Below are 23,637 nucleotides of genomic sequence, written 5' to 3' on the forward strand. Positions count from 1 at the left end.
CGTACTGCCACCCATTAGTTAGCAGTAAGGTTTTACACATTAACCGGGCGGTAATGGTCTACGCGTTTACAATGCCTTTTACCAATTATTTCCCGGCACGCGTAGTGGGTGCACGTAAAAAATGAAATTACCGCCCGGGCCACATGGTAGCCGGGCAGTAATTCCATACTGACATATGTTGGGCACACGTAGGCGACTGCGCAGCTTAGTAAAAGGACCCCATAATGTTTAGTTTTAGCCATCACAGGCAGTTTGATTATTACTATCTTACTAAGAAAAAGCTTCATCATAGCGTAGACATGCAGAAGCTATAAATGTATTCCCCAGATGATGGCTTAATTAGAAGCAGTTCTGTGCATACCATGGAAGCATTTCATATCTCGCATGCGCAGGATAAACGGACCCCAGACATGAGTTGCAGCTGCAAGAGTCAATTAATTATTCTTGCTCTGCAACAATAGAGGTGTTATTATAAAGTTGGCTTTTGTATGGTGTCCTACCTCAGGGTGTCTTATAAAAAGTATAAAATACAATATCAGTAGAAATGGTACAGAATTGGAAAAGACAAGATCCATGACGAGCCTTGGAAAACTAAAGTACAAGAACAAGGAGCAGTTTGTTCTTGGGAATGAGGCATAAGATTTTTTTTTTTTTTTTTTTTTTGCTGTGTGTCCAGACTAATCTGCCCTATGAGTTCCATGGCAGGCCAGCCTGGGGCTCAGCAGGAGAGCTGCTTGGCTGGCACGTAGGAAACAAGGATTTGATTCCAGGGCAAAATTTTCCTCCCCGGGCTGCAATGTTGATGTTTAGAATCATTGAGGTGGGTGAGTAGGAGGAAAGAGTTCCAGCCATCACACAACAGCAATACCTTCTGACCAGACTCAGGATTCAGAGGCAGTGTGTTCAGTTCAAGATATCATAATCTGTGGTTCAAGCTGAAGAACGGGAGGAGACGGTTAAAATGGTGGAAAAATATGTCACGAGATTGTGAATGAAGGTTTATGGAAGCCAGGGAGAAATAAGGTGGAAATAGGAAACCCTTTGAAACTGGCCCGAGAGAATTCTTGGGGGGTGGGTGATTTATTTCAATTAAAGGGTTTTCCAGCACTGAAGTGGGGGGGGGGGGGGGGGGGGGAGGTTGGACAATTATTAGAAACAATACGGTATATATATAGAGAGAGAGAGAGAGAGAGAGAGAGAGAGAGAGAGAGAGAGAGAGAGTCATCTTCGACTCCTCCCTCTCCTTCTCTGCCCATATCCAGCAGACAGCTAAAACCTGTCGCTTCTTCCTCTTTAATATTAGCAAAATTCACCCATTCCTCTCTGAACAGACCGCCCGAACCCTCGTCCACTCGCTCGTTACCTCTCGTCTTGACTATTGCAACCTTCTTCTCGCTGGCCTCCCGCTTAGCCATCTATCCCCCCTTCAATCTGTCCAAAATTCCGCCGCACGTCTTATCTACCGCGTGAATCGATACTCTCATATCACCCCTCTCCTCAAGTCGCTTCACTGGCTCCCGATCCGCTACCGTATACAGTTCAAGCTTCTCCTATTGACCTTCAAGTGCACTCAATCTGTAGCCCCCCATTACCTCTCTACCCTCCTCTCCCGTATGTTCCCACCCGTAACCTCCGCTCTCAGGACAAATCACTACTATCTGTACCCTTCTCTACCACCGCTAACTCCAGACTCCGCCCCTTCTGCCTCGCATCACCTTATGCCTGGAACAGACTTCCCGAGCCCATACGCCATGCGCCCTCCCTGCCCATCTTCAAGTCCTTACTCAAAGCCCATCTTTTCTCCCTTGCTTTTGGCGCCTAACCACCTTCCCCATTCATGTCACCTACACTGACTACATAGTTTATAACCTTTAGATTGTAAGCTCTCTTGAGCAGGGACTGTCCTTCCCCATGCTAAACTTGTACAGCGCTGCGTAACCCTGGCAGCGCTATAGAAATGCTAAGTAGTAAGTAGTAGTAGAGAGAGAGAGAGAGAACATATATATATGTATATATATATATTTTTTTTTTATACCAGTATTATATATAATTAGATTCAATAAAATTACGAATGCATATATTTCCTCTCATTATAGGAAAAGTACCTGCACAAAGTTGTGCCTAATTTTTATGTTGGTCCTTTTTTGTTTTTGGCATAAGAATGCACATGATTTTGTTGCAATAAATTGTATTCCCTGTTTTTACTAATATTGTATAATCCTGATATATTATCGTCAGCTTCTTAAGATTATTTGCCCACTCTAAACCTTGAACTTAGGGATAAAATGGATTGTAAATACCTATTATTATATTGCGATGATTATTATGGTTTTGATTATTTGAAAGGTTGTGTGTATTTGCCTCCCTGACCTAACCCTGCATGGTCGTGTGGTAAGATTACTATTACTCTTACCGCATGGCCATGTGGCAGAGAGTACTTACCGCCACTCACTGAAGTGGCGGTAAGGGATCCTGTGGTAAACCGCAGTTAAAATTACAAAAATATTTTTCGTTGCACTGGAAATGGTGCACACTCAAGGTAGAGCTACCACCGGAGGCCGTGTTGGGCCAACGGTCGTTCCGGGTTGCCACGCAGCAACCCTTTAATAATAGGGCCCCTAAGAGATAAATATCATGCGTTATTCTCTTTACACACATTAGTAACAACCCCCCCAAAGTCACTTTAGGGACTATTTGATTGGATAATTCTGAATATATTACATTTGAAGTATATAGCCAAAAAGCGGTAAGATTTGGGACTATCAGGGCTGCTGAGGGGGGGGGGGGGCAGGGGGGCAAAATTCCCCGGGCTCGGGCCTCCAAGGGGGGCCCGGTGCCGGGGTCAGGCCGCCGGCGCTGCGTTTCTCGGTCTCGCCTGCCTGCCTCCTCGGCTCCGGGCTCCCTGCATTTGAAGCGGCAGTCACAGATCGCCTCCCTCCCTGTGTCCCGCCCTCGCGGAAACCAGAAGTTACATCAGACGAGGGCGTTACACAGGGAGGGAAGGCCAGAAGAGAGACAATCTGCGACTCAAGAGAGGTAATCTGCGACTGCTGCTTTGAATGCAGGGGGCCCGGAGCCGTGGAGGCAGGCAGGTAAGACTGCAGCGGCGGGGGTGCGACGGGGGGCGGCAGCGGCGGGGGGAGCGGTAGCAGCAAGGGGAGCGATGGGGCGGGGGCGGGACGGCCTTGCCCCAGGCCCAGCCTAGTCTCTCAGCAGCCCTGGGGACTATACCAGGAGTAGTAACACTAAGGGGGGGGGGGGAGTTATGAACATAGACTACCATGAAGAAGGTTTTTAATTTTTTTACTGTTAATCAGTTATTAGTAACTAGTTCTCATTCATAAATGGGACCCGAGTTAAAATAGTACAAGTTAGTGGTAAAATAAAACATCTCAATGGTAGCCCACGTTGATAACTTCTCCCCTAAATTTATAAGTAAGATGTCCCAGCAGCCCACTCAGGGGTCCTTTTCCTAAGGTGCACTGAAAAGTGGCCTGCGCTGGTGTAGATGCATGTATTGGATCCATGCAGGTCCATTTTTCAGCGCACCTGCAGAACAGGCCTATTTTTTTTGGACAAAAATGGACGTGCAGCAAAATGAAAATTGGCACGCATCTATTTTGGTTCCTGAGACTTTACTGCCATCCATTCACTTAGCGGTAAGGTCTCACACGTTAACCGGGCGGTAATCGACAGCGAGTATACAATGCCGATTACCGCCCGGGTAGCACCGCGTTCCGGAAAATGAAATATATTTTCCAGTGTAGCGGACGCGCATAAAAAATGAAATTACCGCCCTGGCCATGCGGTAGCCGGGCAGTAGTTCCGAATTGGCAGGCGTAGGCGCCTACACGGCTTAGTAGAAGGGCCCCTATCGTATGCATTTCCAGTTCTACATGGCTGTTCAGTGACGCTAGCTAAGAAGATAGCATTGCTGACTATATGTATGATTAAAACAGTCTAACATAGAGGTTTTCAAATTATACCGTGGTCGCATTGCTGAATATTAACTTTCTAGTCTCTGTCCCAGTCCATTCTTCCCAGACAGCTGTGTTGTTGCAAACACTGAACAGATTCCACTGCTATAGTCAGAAGAAAAAAAAACTTACCTAAATTATTATAATTAGAAAGAGTTTAGAGGAAATGGCTGCACCTCCTTCCACAGAAGCCTACAATAAAATGGTTAGCCACAAAAAATTGTGGTGAAATGTGTTATAACCAGGCGTGAACTGAGAAGCCATTCCAAAACATATAATCAGTGTGATCATGTAGGAGAGAAGGTTCGCTCATGGCCAAGTCAGGAAATAGAGAGACTTATAAAGGAGAGAGGGAGCAATAGCGAGAGAGTGAAGCAGAGATGGGGAGAGAGGAAAGAAAATCATGGGTAGGGTAGGCTGGTGGGGGAAGAACTGAACAAAAAGGTGAGAGTAAGTTTTATAAAGTTTGACATTCAAAAGGACCTCTACGTTCAACTTTGTATGACTGATTTTTAGTAGAGTATCGGAAGTTATATCAGTGGGGGGGAAAAACCCCCAAACCTTTTAGGTACAAGTTCTTGGCTTTGAATTTTATGGGATCTGGAATCCATCTTCTAAAGTCTATAACTGTGGACCAAAGACTTTTGCTGTGCTGGACACATCAATAAACTTTGACATCATCCAGTTTTTAAAAATGTGACATGAAAGAACCCCTAACTGCAGAATTCATTGTAAGTAAGTCTGACTGTGCATGCAAAGAAAAGGGGAGATGTTCTTTCTGACCTCTCAATATGTACAATAAATATGTGGAGGAGTGGCCTAGTGGTTAGGGTGGTGGACTTTGGTCCTGGGGAACTGAGGAACTGAGTTCGATTCCTGGCACAGGCAGCTCCTTGTGACTCTGGGCAAGTCATTTAACCCTCCATTGCCTGCCGCATTGAGCCTGCCATGAGTGGGAAAGCGCGGGGTACAAATGTAACAAAAAATTAAAAAAAAATAATAATAATTTGAAATGCGATTTATGAATAGGATTATAATCTGACTGGGCTTCGCAGTGTCTCTTCCGGACTGTATAATGTTTGAGTATATCAGCAGAAAGCATAGTGACAACAAAAGCAGGAAAGGAAAAGAGATGCATAGAAAGATCGGAGAAGGGAGGGACAACAGCAGTCAAAGAAAGCAGTGGAGAGTCACTTAGGGGCTGCATTAATGCAACTTAAAAAGGCGTAGCGCAGGACACGCTCAGGCGTTTTAGCACACACTAATCCATGCACTAAAATGGGGCATGTCCTAATCAGCACAGGTACATTACCGTGCGCCAACCAGGGGCGTAGCTAGGTGGGGCCATGGAGGCATGAGCCCCCACAGATTTAGTCCTGGCCCCCTCTACTTTTGACCCCCCCTCCTGCCGACCCTCCCTTGCCACTTTTGATCCGCCGCCGCCGCAAGGTACCTTTGCTGGTGGGGGTCCCCAACCCCTCCAGCCTTAGTCTTCTTCAGCGCCAGTCTCCAGCACATTCAGATCAGCGAACGCGCCAGAGACCGGCGCTGAAGAAGACTAGGGCTGGTGGGGGTTGGGGACCCCTGCCAGCAAAGGTACCTTGTGGCGGCAGAGAGGGTTGAAAGTGGCCGGTCAGGGTCGATGGCTGGGGGAGGTGGGATAAATTGTGCCTCCCCATCTTGGGCTCTGGACTCCCCTCCCACCGAGATCTGGCTACTCCCCTGGCGCCAACTAGTTAGCGCAAGATTCCCACATGAGCCCTTACTGCCTATGCTCATAAAAACAGCAGCTCAGTAAGGGAACGCACTGGCAAATGCGTACAGCAACCACTCAATAAACGTGGCTGCTATGGAGGAGTGGCCTAGTGGTTAGGGTGGTGGACTTTGGTCCTGAGGAACTGAGTTCAATTCCCACTTCAGGCACAGGCAGCTCCTTGTGACTCTGGGCCCCATGTAAGCTGCATTGAGCCTGCCATGAGTGGGAAAGTGCGGGGTACAAATGTAACAATAAATTTAAAAAAAAATGTGCCCAGAGCAGCTACACACGGCTTTCATATACGTATACAAGCTGCATGTATGAAAACCATGTGTAGGTGTTTTGGGATTTTTTTTTTTGCAAATGGTACTCTGAGACTCTTCTTCTCCTCTGCTCCGGCCAGGTTTGACATCCCCACGCCAGCAGCCCTACGTCTCACCTCTCCAATCCTGCCCTTTTGCTTCGCAAATAGTTAGGGGACTCCCACTGCCGCTGTTCGTGCCGAGGCTGTAGCAGGACAGAGGCAGGGGTGGCTGGAGGGAAGGAGGGAGGGGCAATGCTGTTGCTGTGAGAGAGGGTAGTTGGTGGGGGAGCTGCGAGGGCAAAAAGAGGAGCAGAGCACCATGAAGAGCAGCAGCAGCGGTCATGGGCTGGGGGAGGGTCTCCCCCTCTATAAAATATTAAAAACATAATATAAAAACAAAACCACTCTCACCATCATAACTTTTACCCATCTCCACAACATTCACAATTTTTGAATCATAAAGCAATATTTGTTTTGTTTTAACACGCACAATGGAGATAAGTTTAGAACTGGCCACACACGTAAAAAGCAAATAGTTTAGAAAGGAAAAGGAGACACATACTTTCCCTTTTAAATTGGCATCTTATAACCAGCATCAACAGGCACAAGTATATATTTACGCCTGCTGCAGAACAGGCAAAAATACACACGTGTATGTCTGATGTTGTAATTGACTGACAAGAATCCTTTCATTCCTCTTAATGACTATTGAACATTATCTGCTGTTACATTCTGCGCTCTGCTGCATTTGCCAGAAAACTTGCAGGAGCATGCCAGTTTCAGTCCAGATTTACATCAGAGTTGTGTGGGCGAAAGGACTGAAGGATAAGCATGGTTACGAGGATCATTCTGGCAAGGTTTTTTTTAAAGAAAACAAACAATTCGCTCCAGGCTGATTAAATGTGCTTGTGCAGGACTGTCCATGGATATTCATAGAAACATGACGGCAGATGAAGGCCATATGGACCATCCAGTCTGCCCATCCTCTGTAACCTCTAACTCTTTCTTTTCCTATTGATCCCACGTGCTTATCCCATGACACAGTCCTCGACTCCACAACCTCCACCGGGAGGCCATTCCACGCTTCCACCACCCTTTCTGTGAAATAATACTTTCTTAGATTACTCCTAAGCCTATTCCCTCTTAACTTCATTGCATGCCCCCTCGTTCCAGAGCTTCAGCGGCACTTAACCGGATAGTACTGCTGAATATCCCCTCTAACCGCCTATAGCTGAAACTGGATAGTTTGCGGGTGGTCTGAGGTTGGAATTAGAGCAGAGCGAAAACTTAGCTGCAATTTTCAGTCCACTAACAGGCTAAGTAACCACATAAAGTTTGGACAGCAAAACAGGTGTCCTAATGTTATGCAGCGAGTTAACTGGGCACTAGTCTGAATATTAGCCAGTGCCCAGTTAACCTCTGGGTCAGCAGTCAGTGCTGGGAAGCAGCTCATACCCTGCCATTAAATATCTGGGGTTAGATCAGCCTGTGGCTAGAAGTGACTTGCCAATGGGTGTTGTTCCTGCAGCTTCTCAGTATCTCTGCACTCTTATCTCTCCCTACACCCCTCCTGAGGAACTCCATTCATCAGATAAGTCTCTGGGACTAGGGGGCATTCAATGAAGCTACAAAGTAGTCAATTTAAAACAAATCTGAGAAAATGTTTCTTCACTCAACATGTAATTAAACTCTGCCAGAGAATGTGGTAAAGGCGGTTAGCTTAGCGGGGTTTAAAAAAGTTTTGCACGGCTTCCTAAAGGAAAAGTCTGTAGACCATTATTAAAATGGACTTGGGGGGAAAACCCACTGCTTATTTCTGGGATAAGGAGCATAAAATGTTTTGTACTTTTTTGAGATCTTACCAACTATTTGTGACCTGAATTGGCCACTGTTGGAAACTGGATTCTGGGCTTGATGGACCTTTGTTCTGTCCCAGCATACAATACTTGTGAACTTATGTACTCTATTATCTGTGCCCTTTTCATCCACTCTAACTCCATTCCTTTTATCTTCACCATGGCTCTGATGCTCAGAAGCAAACGCGGGTGCTAGAAGCCATTAGTACCAGACTAGCGCCCGCATTAGTGAGCACAGAATGGTCAGAAGCTCTAGCACAGGAAACAATGAGCGCGCCAAAGATTAACACAAATAGCATGCTAATGTAGTCAAGCAGGCCATTTCCTATTCCTTCCCAATGCTCAGAGAACAGCACACAAAACAAAGCCACCCTTACTGCTGAAAACCTAACACAGGCCCAGAGCAGGCACTAGGGTGTTTGAAGAGAGGATTTCTCAGGATTCTTCCTTTAAAATCTACCCGTCTTCCTTTCATTTTGAAGCAGAACGAAGCCCGTGCAAGCCCCTATATTCCATTTACAAATTTGTCTGTGTTTTGCTGTGGCAGTAGCAGTATAGATCCCTTTCATTTAATTCCTTTGCTCTAGGTATGGTATATTGATATTTGATATCTTATGTGGTCTCATACTATCCCAAACATTATACATATATAATCATGATCCATCTTTCACAGTAACATAGTAGATGATGGCAGAAAAAGACCTGCACGGTCCATCCAGTCTGCCCAACAAGATAACTCATAAGTACATAAGTACATAAGTAGTGCCATACTGGGAAAGACCAAAGGTCCATCTAGCCCAGCATCCTGTCACCGACAGTGGCCAATCCAGGTCAAGGGCACCTGGCACGCTCCCCAAACGTAAAAACATTCCAGACAAGTTGTACCTAAAAATGAGGAATTTTTCCAGTCCATTTAATAGCGGTCTATGGACTTGTCCTTTAGGAATCTATCTAACCCCTTTTTAAACTCCGTCAAGCTAACCGCCCGTACCACGTTCTCCGGCAATGAATTCCAGAGTCTAATTACACGTTGGGTGAAGAAAAATTTTCTCCGATTCGTTTTAAATTTACCACACTGTAGCTTCAACTCATGCCCTCTAGTCCTAGTATTTTTGGATAGCGTGAACAGTCGCTTCACATCCACCCGATCCATTCCACTCATTATTTTATACACTTCTATCATATCTCCCCTCAGCCGTCTCTTCTCCAAGCTGAAAAGCCCTAGCCTTCTCAGCCTCTCTTCATAGGAAAGTCGTCCCATCCCCACTATCATTTTCGTCGCCCTTCGCTGTACCTTTTCCAATTCTACTATATCTTTTTTGAGATACGGAGACCAGTACTGAACACAATACTCCAGGTGCGGTCGCACCATGGAGCGATACAACGGCATTATAACATCCGCACTCATATGTGCTACTTTTTGTGTATACCTTACCTTGATTTGTATCTGTGTTTTTCAGGACACAGACCGTATAAGTCTGCCCAACACTAACCCCGCGTCCCAACCACAGTGTGTATGATTTATCTATATACGTATATTTATATAATGTTTATATATTTTTGTACTGTTTTTATTATTATATGTTGTCTTATGTTTTTGAAACAATGTCTTTAAACCAATATATATTTTTAAGTATTTATATTTTTAAAGTTTTTTTTTTTTATATTTACATTCTGTATCTTATGTTTTTAGACCCCTGAGGAAGGCTTTGTAGCCGAAACACGGACCGTGTAGGGTCCCAATAAACTTCGTTCTTGGTGCTTTTACTACCGTGTATTCGGTGCTGGTCATTTGGACTTGGTTTACTTCCACCTTTGTGTACTTTGCATTCTTTGGCTTCTTTGTGGAAGACATGGACCCCCCCCCCCCCTTCTTCTGTGCCATTTTCAGGCACAAAAATAAATGCCTTTTTTCCAGGCGCGCTAGAAAACGGACCTGCGAGCGTCCAAAACATGCGCCTACACCAGCAGAGGCCACTTTTAGGCACCTTAGTAAAAGGGCCCCTGTGTTCTTTTGTTTCTTTGGATACATCGCTCAGATTAATAAATGAGGTTTTGACTGGATGTTTTGAACACATACGGCACGCTGGTGAATTCCAGAGCACCCTCAAATCAGCCACAGAGTAGGAGAATATTTTTCACACACAGACAGTATTTGCTTAGTCTGCGGACAGCCCAGTCAGGAAAACCTGAGGCTTCTGAAAGCAGGTTTTCAGGAGAATATTGCAGAGGGGCCCGCTTGCAAACTCACAAACCACAAACATGTTGTAAACATCCAGGACAGCAACACCAAAGTACTGTCTGGCGTTATTTGAAAACCCCTAATTGTACCTTAGTCACAGGGAAGAGACGAAGGATGTTCTAATTTTGCAGTGATGTAAGGTTAGCACAGAAAAAGGTTCACTTTCTCTCCTCTGAAAGGAGAGCAAGAATGAGTTGATTATGTATAATGTTGATGCCAGATATTTCTGATGGAGCAGAGGTAAATGAAATAAAAATACCTTTATAGACCTTAAAGTACCTGACCTTCCCACAGTACATAAATGTGCAAACTGATTTGACACATCTTTTTTAAGCAAAGGTTTTTGCATCAAATTTTGGGAAAACTAGGTTTCATAGAAATGTAGAAAATGATGGCAGATAGACTATGGCATGTGACGGTAATGGGCCGATGATCAGAAGCAAACGCAGGCACTAGAGGCTATTAGCGCCATACTAGCGCATGCATTTGCTTCTGCCCCTTGCTCAGAGCCCCCGAGTGTGTGAAACAATGTGTTCACGGGCTCTGAACGCAACTATCATGCAAATGCATGCAGAACAGGTCTGTTAGCACAAGTAGCATGCAAATGCATGCTAAACATATTCCTCCCAATGATCAGTGAGCAGCGCGCCAAACATTGGCACGCTGTCTGCAGCAAACCCTTTGCCAGCTTGGAGCTGGCGTTACGGTTTGCAGTTGCAAAGCCACCAAGGTGGGAAAGAACGACAGTGTCCCACGATAATCACAGAAGCAGATAAAGCAGTGGGGTGTTAAGGAGGCTGGAGACCCACCGGATCTCCAGCCCCCCTAAAATTGTGTCAGGCGGGTTGGGGGGACTGGAGATCCATTGGACCTCCAGCCCTGATGTTGCTGGGGGGGAGTTGGGGCTCCTGCTGGGGGAGGGGCAGCATTGGGGGGGAATGGGAGCCTGTTAGCATGCAAATGCATACTGGATAGGGCTCACCATTCCTCTCCAATGGTCTGAAAACCCTAACAGAAAACAGACCGGAGATGTCCAATTTTTGAAGTACTCTTTATTAAAAGAAGACTCAACAAGGTACCCTGTTTCGGCACTGGAGTGCCTTCTTCAGGAGTCTACATGGATATGAAAAATATACAAACATATGACCAATTGGTTAAAAACAATAAATACAAACATAAAGTAAGACAATAAATGAGTAAGTTCAGTATATACAAACATATGTGTAAAAATATGAAGTCAAATGGTAATTGGAAGTAACGTCAGGCGACTGTAAAAATACAATGGGAGTAAAGAATATTTTGTGCTAATAAATATTTTACATAAGCCAATGAACAAGTACTTGTGACTTGTAGGATATATTAACCTAACCTTGTTGAGTCTTCTTTTAATAAAGAGTACTTCAAATACAGGACATCTCCGGTCTGTTTTCTGTTAGGTTTTTCAGACCATTGGGGAGGAATGGTGAGCCCTATCCAGTATGCATTTGCATGCTAACAGGCTTCCATTCCCCCCAATTCAGCCCCCCCCCCCAGCAGGAGCCCCAACTCCCCCCAGCAACACCAGGGCTGTCCCTCCCAACCCGCCTGACACAAGTTCATGGGGGCTGGAGATCCGGTGGGTTTCCAGCCCCCTTAACCTCCTTAGCATCCCCCCAAGTAAAGCCCTGGTGAGCCCAGTGGGCCGTGAATCAAGCCCCCCCCCCCCAACATGGTGGTCTAGCGGCCCTCTTCCCCACCCGCTGTACCTTTGTTGGAGGAGGGAAGTAGACTCCTTCCTCTTCCAGCAGTGCCACCTCAAGAACGGTGGCGCCCAGCCCTGCTCAGTGTATCCTGGGATGCATTGGGCAGAGCTTCACATCACGATGCACTGGGCAGGGCTGGGTGCTGCCATTTTCGAGGCGGCGCTGCTAGAAGAGGAGGGAGTCTACCTCCCTCCTCAAAAAAAGGTAGGAGGGCAGGAAACAGGGCCACTAGACAACCAGATCAGGAGGTGGGGGCTTGATTCACGGCCCACTGGGCCACTAGGGCTTTTCTTGGGGGAATGCTAGGGGGGGTTATGGGGCTGGAGACCCACCAGATCTCCAGCCCCCCCCCCCCCAGGACTTGTGTCAGGGGGATCAGGGGGACTGGAGGTCCACCAGACCTCCAGCCCCCTGTAGCTGGCTTGGAGAGGGGTTCAGTGGGGGCACTAGGCTACCAGGGCCATGCTGTTTGGGGTCTGGTGGTCCCATGGACCTCCAGCCCCTGTGTTTGACAGGTCTGGGCATTTGACATCCCAGACCTGTCAAACAAGTGCGGGAGGATTATGCCTGAGTGCATGCCTCCCACACTTTACCCTTTGATCAGAGATAATAGCGTGCATAAATTTGCATGCTATTATCTATGATCATAGGGGTGGTAAATCCCCACACTGTTGCAGTGCTATTTTTAGAGCGCTGTTTGGAACTGCGCGGGGCTTTTGATCATCTGGGCATAAGTGGCATGTAAGCCGCTCATAATCGTGGGTTGAGTTAACCCGATATTCAATGCTGGGGCATATCCGGCCTCCAGCATGAAATATCTGAGTATGTGCATCAACCTGGAAATTAACCTATAGTAATGGAATGTTCCAGGTCTTGGAAGCAGCATGTTCTTTGATAATGAGATCATTCTCTCTACAACGGCAGACATGCAATTATAAAATTCCTATGTGTATATCTATGGTTTTCGTACTAGTAAACTTCCTCCCACCTCCCACCCTCAGTATTTTGGATAGCTTTCTGGGCAGTTCAACCATTTAAATGTTCATTACCAGTATTTATATCAGAATCAAAATAATTTAAGCCTCATGTAGAAATAAGACCAAAAGGGAAGCAATCTAAGAATCTAGTGGGGGAAATTTTAAAGAATTTAGCTAGCACTACCTCTTACATGTTGCAATGAACCTTAGAATTTGAGGTCTGCTGCCTCAAACCATTTTCTCCTGGGTTAGAGTGACAGTACTGATTAATATATCATTGCTTAAATCTTGGACAGCAAAACCAGATAGGATAGTCTCGGGATTTCTCCTGTACTTTCAGGAGATGCAGTCAGTAGCTTAGGGACGGAGCCAGGTTCTTAGTAGAGAACCATATTGCAGAGATGCAGCAAAAAGAAAAAAAAAACACTGGCATTAAACAAATCTAAATGCATTGCGACACATTCTCTTTATAGCAGCTTGTGGGTCATACAAACATGGGGCCCCTTTTACAAAGGTGTGCTTGCATTTCTAGCACGTGCTAAAACTAAGCGTGTGCTAAACACTAGAGGTGCCCATGTCTACATGTCAGACCTTATTGACTTACCACCCAGGAACACCAAAAGATCTTCACGCGCATTCCTAAATCTTCACTTCCCCAGTTGCAAAGGCCTAAAATATAAACTAACACATGCATTTAGTTTTTCCTACATAGGAACGCAGCTTTGGAGTGCATTACCACTTGATGTGAAAACAAATGAGCGACTTAATCAACTTTCGGAGATCACTGAAGACCTATCTCTTCAATAAGACATACCACAATGATCCATCATTTGAACCTCAGCGCATTACTGCTTTTACTGTTATTACATTTTTGATCTCGTTATACCTAATGCTTTATCCCATTAAGTTACTCATGTTCTTATGTAATTATTAATTGTATCTTTACTCCGCTGTGGTGATAACCAGAGCGGAATACTGTAAGCCACATTGAGCCTGCAAATAGGTGGGAAAATGTGGGATACAAATGCAATAAATAAATAAATATATTCCTATGGGTGTGTCTAGCGTTTAACGCATGCTAATGACTAGCACTTGCTAAAAACACTAGCACGCCTTTGTAAAGACCCCATAGAGATCGTTAACAGATGAGCTTGATAAGGAGATATTCCAAACTCCACCAATGCTGGCCTTCCAACAATCACCTAATCTGAAGTAGAAATGAATGAACAGCCAACACCCAACAGAAGCTCAAAAAGAAGACAATGGCACACGTGTTACATCAAGCTCCAAACTATGCCAGCACATATTATAGACCCTACAGTTACTCACTTGGGGAAAGCATTCAACATAAGGGGATCCTCTTCAAGGTCTTCCTCAAATGTAGTTTGTATCATTCGGTGCAAAAAATGTGAAGAAGGATGCCGTATTGGAGAGACAAGAATGAACTCACACCAAGTACCACATCGACCACCACAAGGCAAACCAAGGTATTGCCTTAGGTATTGTGTTAACGTTGTTAGTAGTATACTATGCCATACTTTGTATTGTTACCTGAATGCTTTTACTGCTGTAATTGCCTATTGCTCATGTTTGATCTATTTTTACTGTGCACCGCCTTGAGTGAATTCCTTCAAAAAGGCAGTAAATAAATCCTAATTAATAAATAAATAATAATAAGGTGGCACCTCTGTGAAAGAGCACTTTGCATCAATGACCTCATGGTCAGGATACTAAGAAGAAAATTTAAAACAATCCAGGAACATAAAAACTCTGAAGTTAAGATGATGGAATATTTTGACATTGACAAAAGAGGTTTTAACAGATCTGGGTTTCCTATCAGATTATACATCATACTGCTTTGTCACCTTTGTATCACCCATCCATGTCTCCATGTTTCTTACCCCCCCCCCCCCCCCCCAACCTTTTCCCATGAGAATATCATTGGAATTATTTTATGTATTATTTCCATATTTTGATATTGCCATCTGTTGCTCTTTTCTGACCTAAAAAATGTATAAAGTTAATCCATAAAAAGTATTATCTTTTTTTTTTGCTTTGTTTTATTTCTATTATCTTTAAAGTGGACTAACATGACAATCAGACAATTTTTATCCAAGGGTCATCTAATCTGCTGCACTCATTTCTTGGCAGTGGTTTTCTGGCTCTAGAAACTTCTTCATAGTTTTTGTCCGTACAGTTGACCACTTGTTCCTGCAGATGAATGAAAACCTCATTCTATGGCTATTGGTTATCTTTGATCTTCCATCTTCAGAGAGTAGTTATAGACTACATAAGACATATTTGTTTATTGTTGAGATTGGATGTACCTCATCTAATTAAAAGATAAAGAGCTGTTCATAGATTTTATAAAAGATTTGATCATAAAATGAAAATGTTAGGGCTAGATTTACTAAAGTGCTCAGGGCCGGCTCAAGAGACTGTGGTACCCTGAGCCAATTTTTGCAATTGTGTCCCCTCACCTGCAATCTGGTATTAGTCCCCCCCCCCCCCCCCATCTATGATCTGTATGTCCTCCCCTCCCCCCCCTTCTCTCTCATCTCCCTCTCTTGCTGGTCCAGGTGAGGCACTGGCTCAGGGCACTGATGATAAAGGGTGCCAAAATCCCAGCCTAGCATCTATCGCTCTAGAAGTTTGAAGTTAGACTGGACTGGGATTTTGGCCTCCTTTATCATTGGCACCCTGGGCCAATGCCTCACCTGGTCCATAACTTGAGCCAGCCCTGTGCTTGCTGCTGGCTGACAGAAAACGGACCCAGAAAAGGTCCCTCCAAGACTATGGCCTTCAATAAGCTAAACCCACCTACCTAGCGCCTCTTCTCATACATCCCACTTGGGTACCTAGCTAGACAGGTCTTGGTAATTATCCCTTCCAGGGTCAATGTTAAACTGCCCTGGGACCCCATGCCTGTCTGAAACTGAAGGAGACACTGCCTGCTGGAGGGCTTCCCCTTCCCCCCCCCCCCCCCCAACATTTCTGCCCTGGGCCCCAGTATGCCTAACATCAGCCCTGATCCCTTCACACTGTTCCTAGGGCAATTCATAGTAACATAGTAGATGACGGCAGAAAAAGACCTGCACGGTCCATCTAGTCTGCCCAACAATTTAAACTCATATGTGCTACGTTATGTGTATACCTGACCTTGATTTGTTTCTGCCAATTCCACCCCTGAAAGGGTATAAAGCTAAAACCTGCATCATTACCTGCAGGGCTGTAAGTGAGACCCATGAGTCACATCGGTAAGTTGTGCATGGCCAGAAAGACCAGAGCTGAAGCCCGGTAATAAGAGGGGAGAATCAGAGAGGGGATGGATGAACTAGGCAAATTAGGGTTTTGTTTTGCGGTTTAAATATCCAAGCCTGAGAAAAAGAGAAGGAAATCACGTGCAACTGTGTTGAAAAAAAAAAAAGGGCGTCTTTCTTTATGTGTAGAGAGAAATTGCTTAAACTGCTGTTTTGCTTCCAGCTTCTCTGGAAGCTGTCAGTGGCTGTTCTGCAGAAACAGAACGAGGAGGGAGAGATTTACAGTAGCGAAATGAGTCAGTCTCGGAGAATACAGTCCACCAGCACACGTGCTCGGGCTGTTTGGGGGGCTTTTGACTGAAATTCAAGGGTGTGGTCTTGGCCTCCCTGCCCCACCTTGTTTTAATCTTTTATATTTCCTTTCTTTTACAAAAGACAATACGACTTCAGTTTGGAGTGCAAGAAACATATGATCAACACATGGGAATAATGTGCTAAGTTGGAGCCTTTCATTGGTGCCACACGTTGAAGAAATTAGATCAGACAAAGAGCTTCGGAAGAAGGGAGGAGAGAGAAGGAGGGTGGATAAGTGGGTGAAAAAAAAAACCTGGGTACGCCTCCGAGTAAGGGACGGACAGGATATACAGATGCTAAATATATCCTGCAGGAGTGATGGAGAGAGACCGGATTGCAGGTAGGAAATGGGCATCTAGGAATGGACAGTTTCTTGTTTGACAATCACGTGTGCTGTTTGGTGCCTTTGACATTTACAGTGGCTTTTGTATTTTGAAGGATCTTTTTCTAATCCGTTCCTCCCTTCTTGCTTCCTCTTGTAACTTGAACGCAGAACTGTTTGAGTGTCTGGATCTTATTTTAGTTTTTTTTTTTTTTTTTGGGGGGGGGGGTTTCCCCCCATCTTAGCTGTCCTCTGAGTCGGCACCGAACGGGAATGTCTGCTGCCTGTACTCTCCTACCGTGCTTCCCTGAAGGGGAGAAAATATCGCACCGGCAGCGTGTATTTTATGAGCTTAACGTTTGGTTTTCCTTTGAACATTAATGCAAGAATTTTAGAGGGGGGGAGGGGGAGGGTTATAAAATTATCTCTGTACTTCAAACAAACTCAAGATGACAAGATGTTATATGCTGACAGGAACGGGTTCTTCCCAGACTTCAGGGCAGAAATCGTAGCCTCAGCCTTCTGGGAATTCCGTGACTTCACAGTCTTGTAAGTTTTGCTGCATTTGACGCTGTGAAGTGATGGCCTGAACAAGAATCCCATTGATTAGAATTGTGAAACACAATAAAGTTAACCTTTTTGTACCGTATCTGCTGTGCCAACTTGTCTTCAAACACTTATACATTTTTTAAAGTGGAAGGTGAGTTTCAAATGACAGACTTCGTGGCTCCATTTCATCTCACCCCTGCATTAAAGTGATTTGTGTCAAACTCCAATCGTTTGAATAACTTCTTTGAAAATCTTTAAAAAAAAATCTTATATCAAAAATTCATAGTCCAGAAATTTAAAAAGCCAGTACTTATCTAAAAGAGCTCTCTTGATTGAACAGGGATCTCACTATTGGCGACATGATCGTGATTTGATTGTGTTCTGTATCAGGATATGGAGATACCCTTGAATTGCACCTCCAACTCTAACTGAAAGGAAAAGATGGCAAGGGGCATTATTTCAATTCATAAACTAGAACATTCGCTCCACCCATCGGCAGTAGAGACTGCCATTCAGTCACATTAATCAAAACTTGACTTAACTTTATTGTGTTTTAGAATATGATGAATTAATTTGGAGTGTGTATTTTATTTCCTTTAGAATTGTGAAAAACAATTCTATAAGCTGGTGCCTAGTTTATAGAATAGTAAGGCTTATGCATGTAATTAGCATCAATAATTGGTAGTTGCCTGGGTAACAGCTAGGTGTTATACTATAACTAGTGCTCTTAAATCACTAACATATAGTTGATGATGGCAGAAAAAGACCTGTACGGTCCATCCAGTCTGCCCAACAAGATAAACTCATATGTGCTACTTTATGTGTATACCTGACCTTGATTTGTATCTGCCATTTTCAGGGCAGAGACCGTAGAAGTCTGCCCAGCACTAGCCCCGCCTCCCAACCACTAGCCCCACCTCCCACCACCGGTGCTGCCACCCAATCTCAGCTAAGCTTCTGAGGATCCATTCCTTCTGAACAGGATTCCTTTATGTTTATCCCACGCATTTTTGAACTCCGTTACCTTTTTCATCTCCACCACCTCCCACAGGAAGGCATTCCAAGCATCCACCATTCTCTCTGTGAAAAAATACTTCCTGACATTTTTCTTGAGTTTGCCCCCCTTCAATCTCATTTCATGTCCTCTAGTTCTACTGCCTTCCCATCTCCGGAAAAGGTTCGTTTGCGGATTAATACGTTTCAAATATTTGAACGTCTGTATCATATCACCCCTGTATCTCCTTTCCTCCAGGGTATACACGTTCAGGTCCACAAGTCTCTCCTCATATGTCACTAGTGCCCAGATGCTCAAAACTCCAGCAGTGTTCAGAACAGCTGTGAAAAAACGCTGTCACAACAGCACTGCAACACAGCGCCCTAATGCTCAGCGCTAATGACATGAGCATTGGGGAGCCGTTTCAGATTAGGGCAGCGGTTCCCAAACTGTGCCCCACGGCACCCTGGTGCGCCGCAGCAAACTCTCAGGTGTGCCGCGGTGCACCGCTCCCTACTTTCCCCTCCTGCAGGTCCGGCATCTGCCGCTTCCTGATTTTTTCCCCCACCGCCGCTGCAACGCTTGCAGTTTACATTTTCGGGCCATCTGTGATTCACACATGCACTACGGGGACTTCCTTCTGCCACGTCCGGCCCTCGCAACAGGAAGTTGCACCAGAGAAGGCTGGACGCGGCAGACTGGGAAGGTCCCAGTGCCTGTGTGAATTGCGGAAGGCCCAAAAATGTAAGCTGCAAGCACTGCAGCGACGGCAGCAGAAAGAGAAGGAAGCGGCAGCGATCCTGGACCTGCAGGAAGAAAGGTAACGAACAATACTGGATCTGGGGAAGGCAGAGGGCTGCAGGGGAAAGGAGACCCATGTGGCCAGGGGGAGGGGATGCAGAGACTCATGTGGCCAGGGGGGGATACGGAGACTCATGTGACCGGGGGGGGGTGCCGTGAACCAAAAATGTTTGAAAACCCCTGGATTAGGGGAAGGATGGCGCCTGCCACCTGCACTGAAGAGCTGTGTGTGCATAAAGCACAGCTCTTCAGCACATACCCAGAATGCCAGAGGGGGGAGGAGGAAAGAAGGAGAAAGAGGTGCCAATTGCTGGTTGTGCTGCGACTTCATTCCAAACTTTGACAGGCTGAACCCTGGACGTCTAGTGGGCAGGAGCTGCATGCAGTATGTGGGTGAATTGGGAGGTATAAAGCAGTTTCCAGTTTCACAGTTCTGATGGGTAGATCTGAAAGTCAAAATAAAGCAAACCATCCTTTTCATCTCATGCTCCTTTTTTCTTATGAACACACAAAAGCTAGTCATATCATGAAATTAAAGAAGAATCCTGCGGTCACCCCATAACCATACTACCATAAATGTCATGCTGGCTGCCTCTTCAAGCACCTGATGCCAGCTCCGAGCTAGCATTAGGTTCTGGGCGGTAAGAGTGCCCTTGTTTGGGGTGCTCTTCTTTGAGCATGGGAGTGAATCGCAAATGACTCAGCGTCCTGCACAGTAACGCTCAGACACCAGAGAGAGAGAGGGGGGGCTGACACCAGAGAGAGGGAGGGAGGTATCTCCATCACACACACACTCTCTCTCTCACACACTCTGTCTCACAGTCAATGTCTTTCTCTCTCTCACTCTCACACACTGTCTCTCACACACTCTATGTCTCACACTGTATCACATTCACTCTCTATGTGTCACACAGTCACTCACACACTCTCTTGGTCTCATACACTCAGTCTCACAGTGAGTCTGTGTCTCACCCACACACTCTCTCTCTTGCACACACTGTATCTGTGTGAAACACACACTCTCTCTCTCTCTCACACTGTGTCTCACATACGCACTTGCACACACTCTCATTCTCACACATACACGCTCTCTCTCACAGACACACTTGCACCCAGACTCACTCTCTCTCTCTCACACACACACACTCGCACATTCACTCTCTCTCACACACATAGTCACTCTCACATACACTCTCTCAAACATACACACTCCGAGGAAAACCTTGCTAGCGCCCGTTTCATTTGTGTCAGAAACGGGCCTTTTTTACTAGCCATACTTGGTCAGACTAATGGCCCATCTAGCCTAGCATACTACTTCCAACAGTGACCAATCCAGATCACAAATATCTGCAGAATCCCAAATAGCAGCCGTTATACTCTTTAAGGTGCCTAAAATGAGACACCATTTTATAGCATTGCCACTGAAAACAATGGCATGGGGTGGGCCACAGGGGGCATGGCCCTACTAATTTTCTTTCCTATTCTACATCAACAACCAGAAAGATTGGTAGTGGGGCGGGGAAAGGTGGGGGACATAGATAGAGCTTGGGTTGTTTGGTCCTCCCAACCAAAAGGCTGTTCCATTGCCCCTGATTAGAATAAAACATGGTTGGGGGGGGGGGATTGGGTCTCTTTCTTTGCTTCCCAAACTGACATCTTTGTTTCCTAATCCGTCCTAGTTTTATAGGCATTAGTTAAACAGGGGTGTGATGTGACCCAGTTTCTGGAAGGAGATGTTTTTGGCTAGCCCTTGCCTATTCATATCCTCTCCTGATGCTCGGTGGTCCTTATAGTGCTGATTCTAAACTGAAGAAGCAGGAGAAGAGGAGGTTTAAAACAAACTAAGATTGACCAAAAATCTCTCTTCAAAGTCTGGGTCACATCACACCCCTGATTAAGTGAAGATCACTGTAGAATATAGGCACCAAATTTTCAACTGATTAGGGGTATTAAGCCAAATAGAAAGTACCCCTCCCTGGACACAGTCATGGAGTTTGCATATCAATGGGGGTGCTCAAGCACCAACAGCACTCACAGAGCTGGTTCCTATGCTGTAGAACATGAAGAGAAGATTCAGTAGTTGCTAAGGCTATATCCCATTCAATGATGGGAGAGTGAATTGAGAACTGTAAATGCAGATTGCAGTAATGAACCTAGGGATAGTTTGAGAGAAAGTGGGTTTTACAGATTCTGTTGTAGAAACTGCAGGAAATTCCATAAATCTAGGAATAACCCGTGACAAAGGCTATATTTCAGAAGTTCAGTTCCTTAAGAGTTCTCTCTTGCAGCCTGGTCCATTTGTAGTAGAGTAAGGGAGGATAATGAAAGTAACGACAGATTGAGAGTCTGTCACCCCACATGTACATTCTCTAATCGTCTGGATTAGCTCCAGTCATACTACAGGTTGTAAGTCATAGGCCAAGCCTCATAGTACCGTGAGCGAGTGAGTGAGTCACTATCCGAGTGACAGTTCGCAGTTTCATTACTAGAGTAAGGCATAGGAGCCAACTTTTCAAAATGAATGGGGGTGCTAAACCCAATGGAAATGACCCCTTCCTAGACACAGTCAAGGAATTTGCTCAATTTTGTCGGAGTTCAAGCACCTACTGCACCCACAGAGCTTGGCCCTATGGAGGACGGGGCTAGGAATTCAGTACTAATCATGAATGTTTAGTAGGAGAATTTATATGTCCTCCATCCAAAATGATAAACAGAAATTAAGCCTCTGTAATTTAGTGACAATGTTTAATTGTGCTTAAATCAAATTGTCTTTGTGTCCAGTAGATAAACTACTATGCTTACCACGTTAGTTCACTTTAAAGGCGAGAAATGGCATGGAGACAACCATAGAAAAAGAGGAACCAAGAAGACTTGGCTCTTAGTAAAAGGTCTTTATTCTATATCCAACAGAACAGTTCAAACTGTTCTGTTGGATATAGAATGAAGACCTTTTACTGAGAGCCAAGTCTCTCTTGGCTCCTCTTTTTCTATGGTCGTCCCTATGCCATTCCTCACTTCTGCTGTTCTGCAGGGAACTGGTTCTTCCTGTTCTTTTCAGTCCATTTTAAAGGTAATAAGCCAAACTAAAACTAAACAAAATAAAGGAAATAAAAATAAGGTGATACCTTTTTATTGGGTTAGCAATACATTTTTGACAAGTTTTCGAAAGCAGCTAAAGGTATATTGCTTGTCACTTTTTGATTAGCAATCCATCTCTCCCTGTTTCTCGCTCCTCCCCTCACCCTCCTAATCTCATACGTATGCACCAAATTATGGAACACACTATCAAAAGACATCAAATGCGTGAACAGCGATCTCACATTGCGAAAACACCTCAAAGCTCACTTCTTCAGACAATCCAATCTCGTCGAATCCTCATTGTCAACAAACCATCGGTCAACACACCACAATACCTGAACACTACAAAACTGATCAGTGCCTGCACCAACCCTAACCCGAGCTGTAACATGTTACATGTCATAATCTAAGTTAACTGTTAGCCACATTGAACTAACAGTTCGGAAAATGTGGGGTACAAATGCTGAACTGTCATTGGAATGCTTCTCATGTCTCACTTATATATATATATTTTTATATTGTCAACATTTGCTCGTTTCCAACCTGAAGAAGTCGGTTCTGTTTTGCAAGCTTGTCCAAAAATGTGTGTCCAACAGTATCAACTAGTCACTGAAACTAGAGCTTCCAAAACCTATCCCGGATACCCACAGTGAATATGCATGGATAAATTTGCATAGTAGTCTAGTACGGTGACTAATTATTCAGGCAATTCAGTACATTTAAACTGGATCTTCCCACACCAGAGATCACAAATTCTTGCGGACCAGTATATGATATATACACAGCTTCTTATCTCATATATCCAAATATTTTAAGGCCATTTTATTTACATGCATTGGAGAACTTGGTGTATGTGAATTTACCTCACACAGACTGAGTGTGGATAAACTGAAATCTCAACCGGCTGTGGGATGACCAGGATTGGCTTGGGAAGCCCTGCCCTAAACCAATTTTGATTCAACTTAATATAGCAATAGCTTAATACCATTTGATAAGAGTTAAGACAGCACATTGCAGACTCATCTCTGCCACTGAATTTGTCTGTCTCCACTGCAGAGAAAACAAAAATCAAGGAACAAAAGGAAGGGACAGGAAAGTGAGGTGATGCATGCCAGTTATCCAAAGCCTACTGCAATGGCAGACCCAAACATGGAAACCAGAAGATTAGGCCTCATTTCAGAATTCAACAGAACTGTTTTGTATGTAACCTTATCATGACCAGCGAGGTAGTCAGGGTTGTAGGACCAGCATTGCTGGGAGGCTGATTGTCACCTTAAGCCACTAACACCACTTTCTCAATAAGGTGTTCTAGGTCATCATATAAATTCTGAGCTGTAAATGTACTGGAACATGAATTGTTCATGCAAACTTGGGACTATATTCAATAGCAGCTATGTACAGATAAGAGTTCAATAGAAAAAAAAA

General features: G+C 44.8%; 1 protein-coding gene across 2 annotated transcripts in view; it reads left to right on the forward strand.

The window, feature by feature from the left end:
• SEPTIN9 (septin 9) overlaps positions 1-23,637 on the forward strand; it is a 460,073-nt gene that overhangs the window by 74,475 nt on the left and 361,961 nt on the right. The window contains exon 1 of one of the 2 annotated variants that reach the window (XM_030208140.1): positions 16,358-16,808. The exons of the other annotated variant lie outside the window; for it this stretch is intronic. Coding sequence (XP_030064000.1) covers positions 16,787-16,808 — 22 coding nt within the window. The 5' untranslated portion in view covers positions 16,358-16,786. Of the gene's footprint in view, positions 1-16,357; positions 16,809-23,637 lie in introns of those variants that run through there. 2 annotated transcript variants of the gene reach the window in all.

Source organism: Microcaecilia unicolor, chromosome 6 (assembly GCF_901765095.1).
Source record: "Microcaecilia unicolor chromosome 6, aMicUni1.1, whole genome shotgun sequence".
Classification (NCBI taxonomy): domain Eukaryota; kingdom Metazoa; phylum Chordata; class Amphibia; order Gymnophiona; family Siphonopidae; genus Microcaecilia; species Microcaecilia unicolor.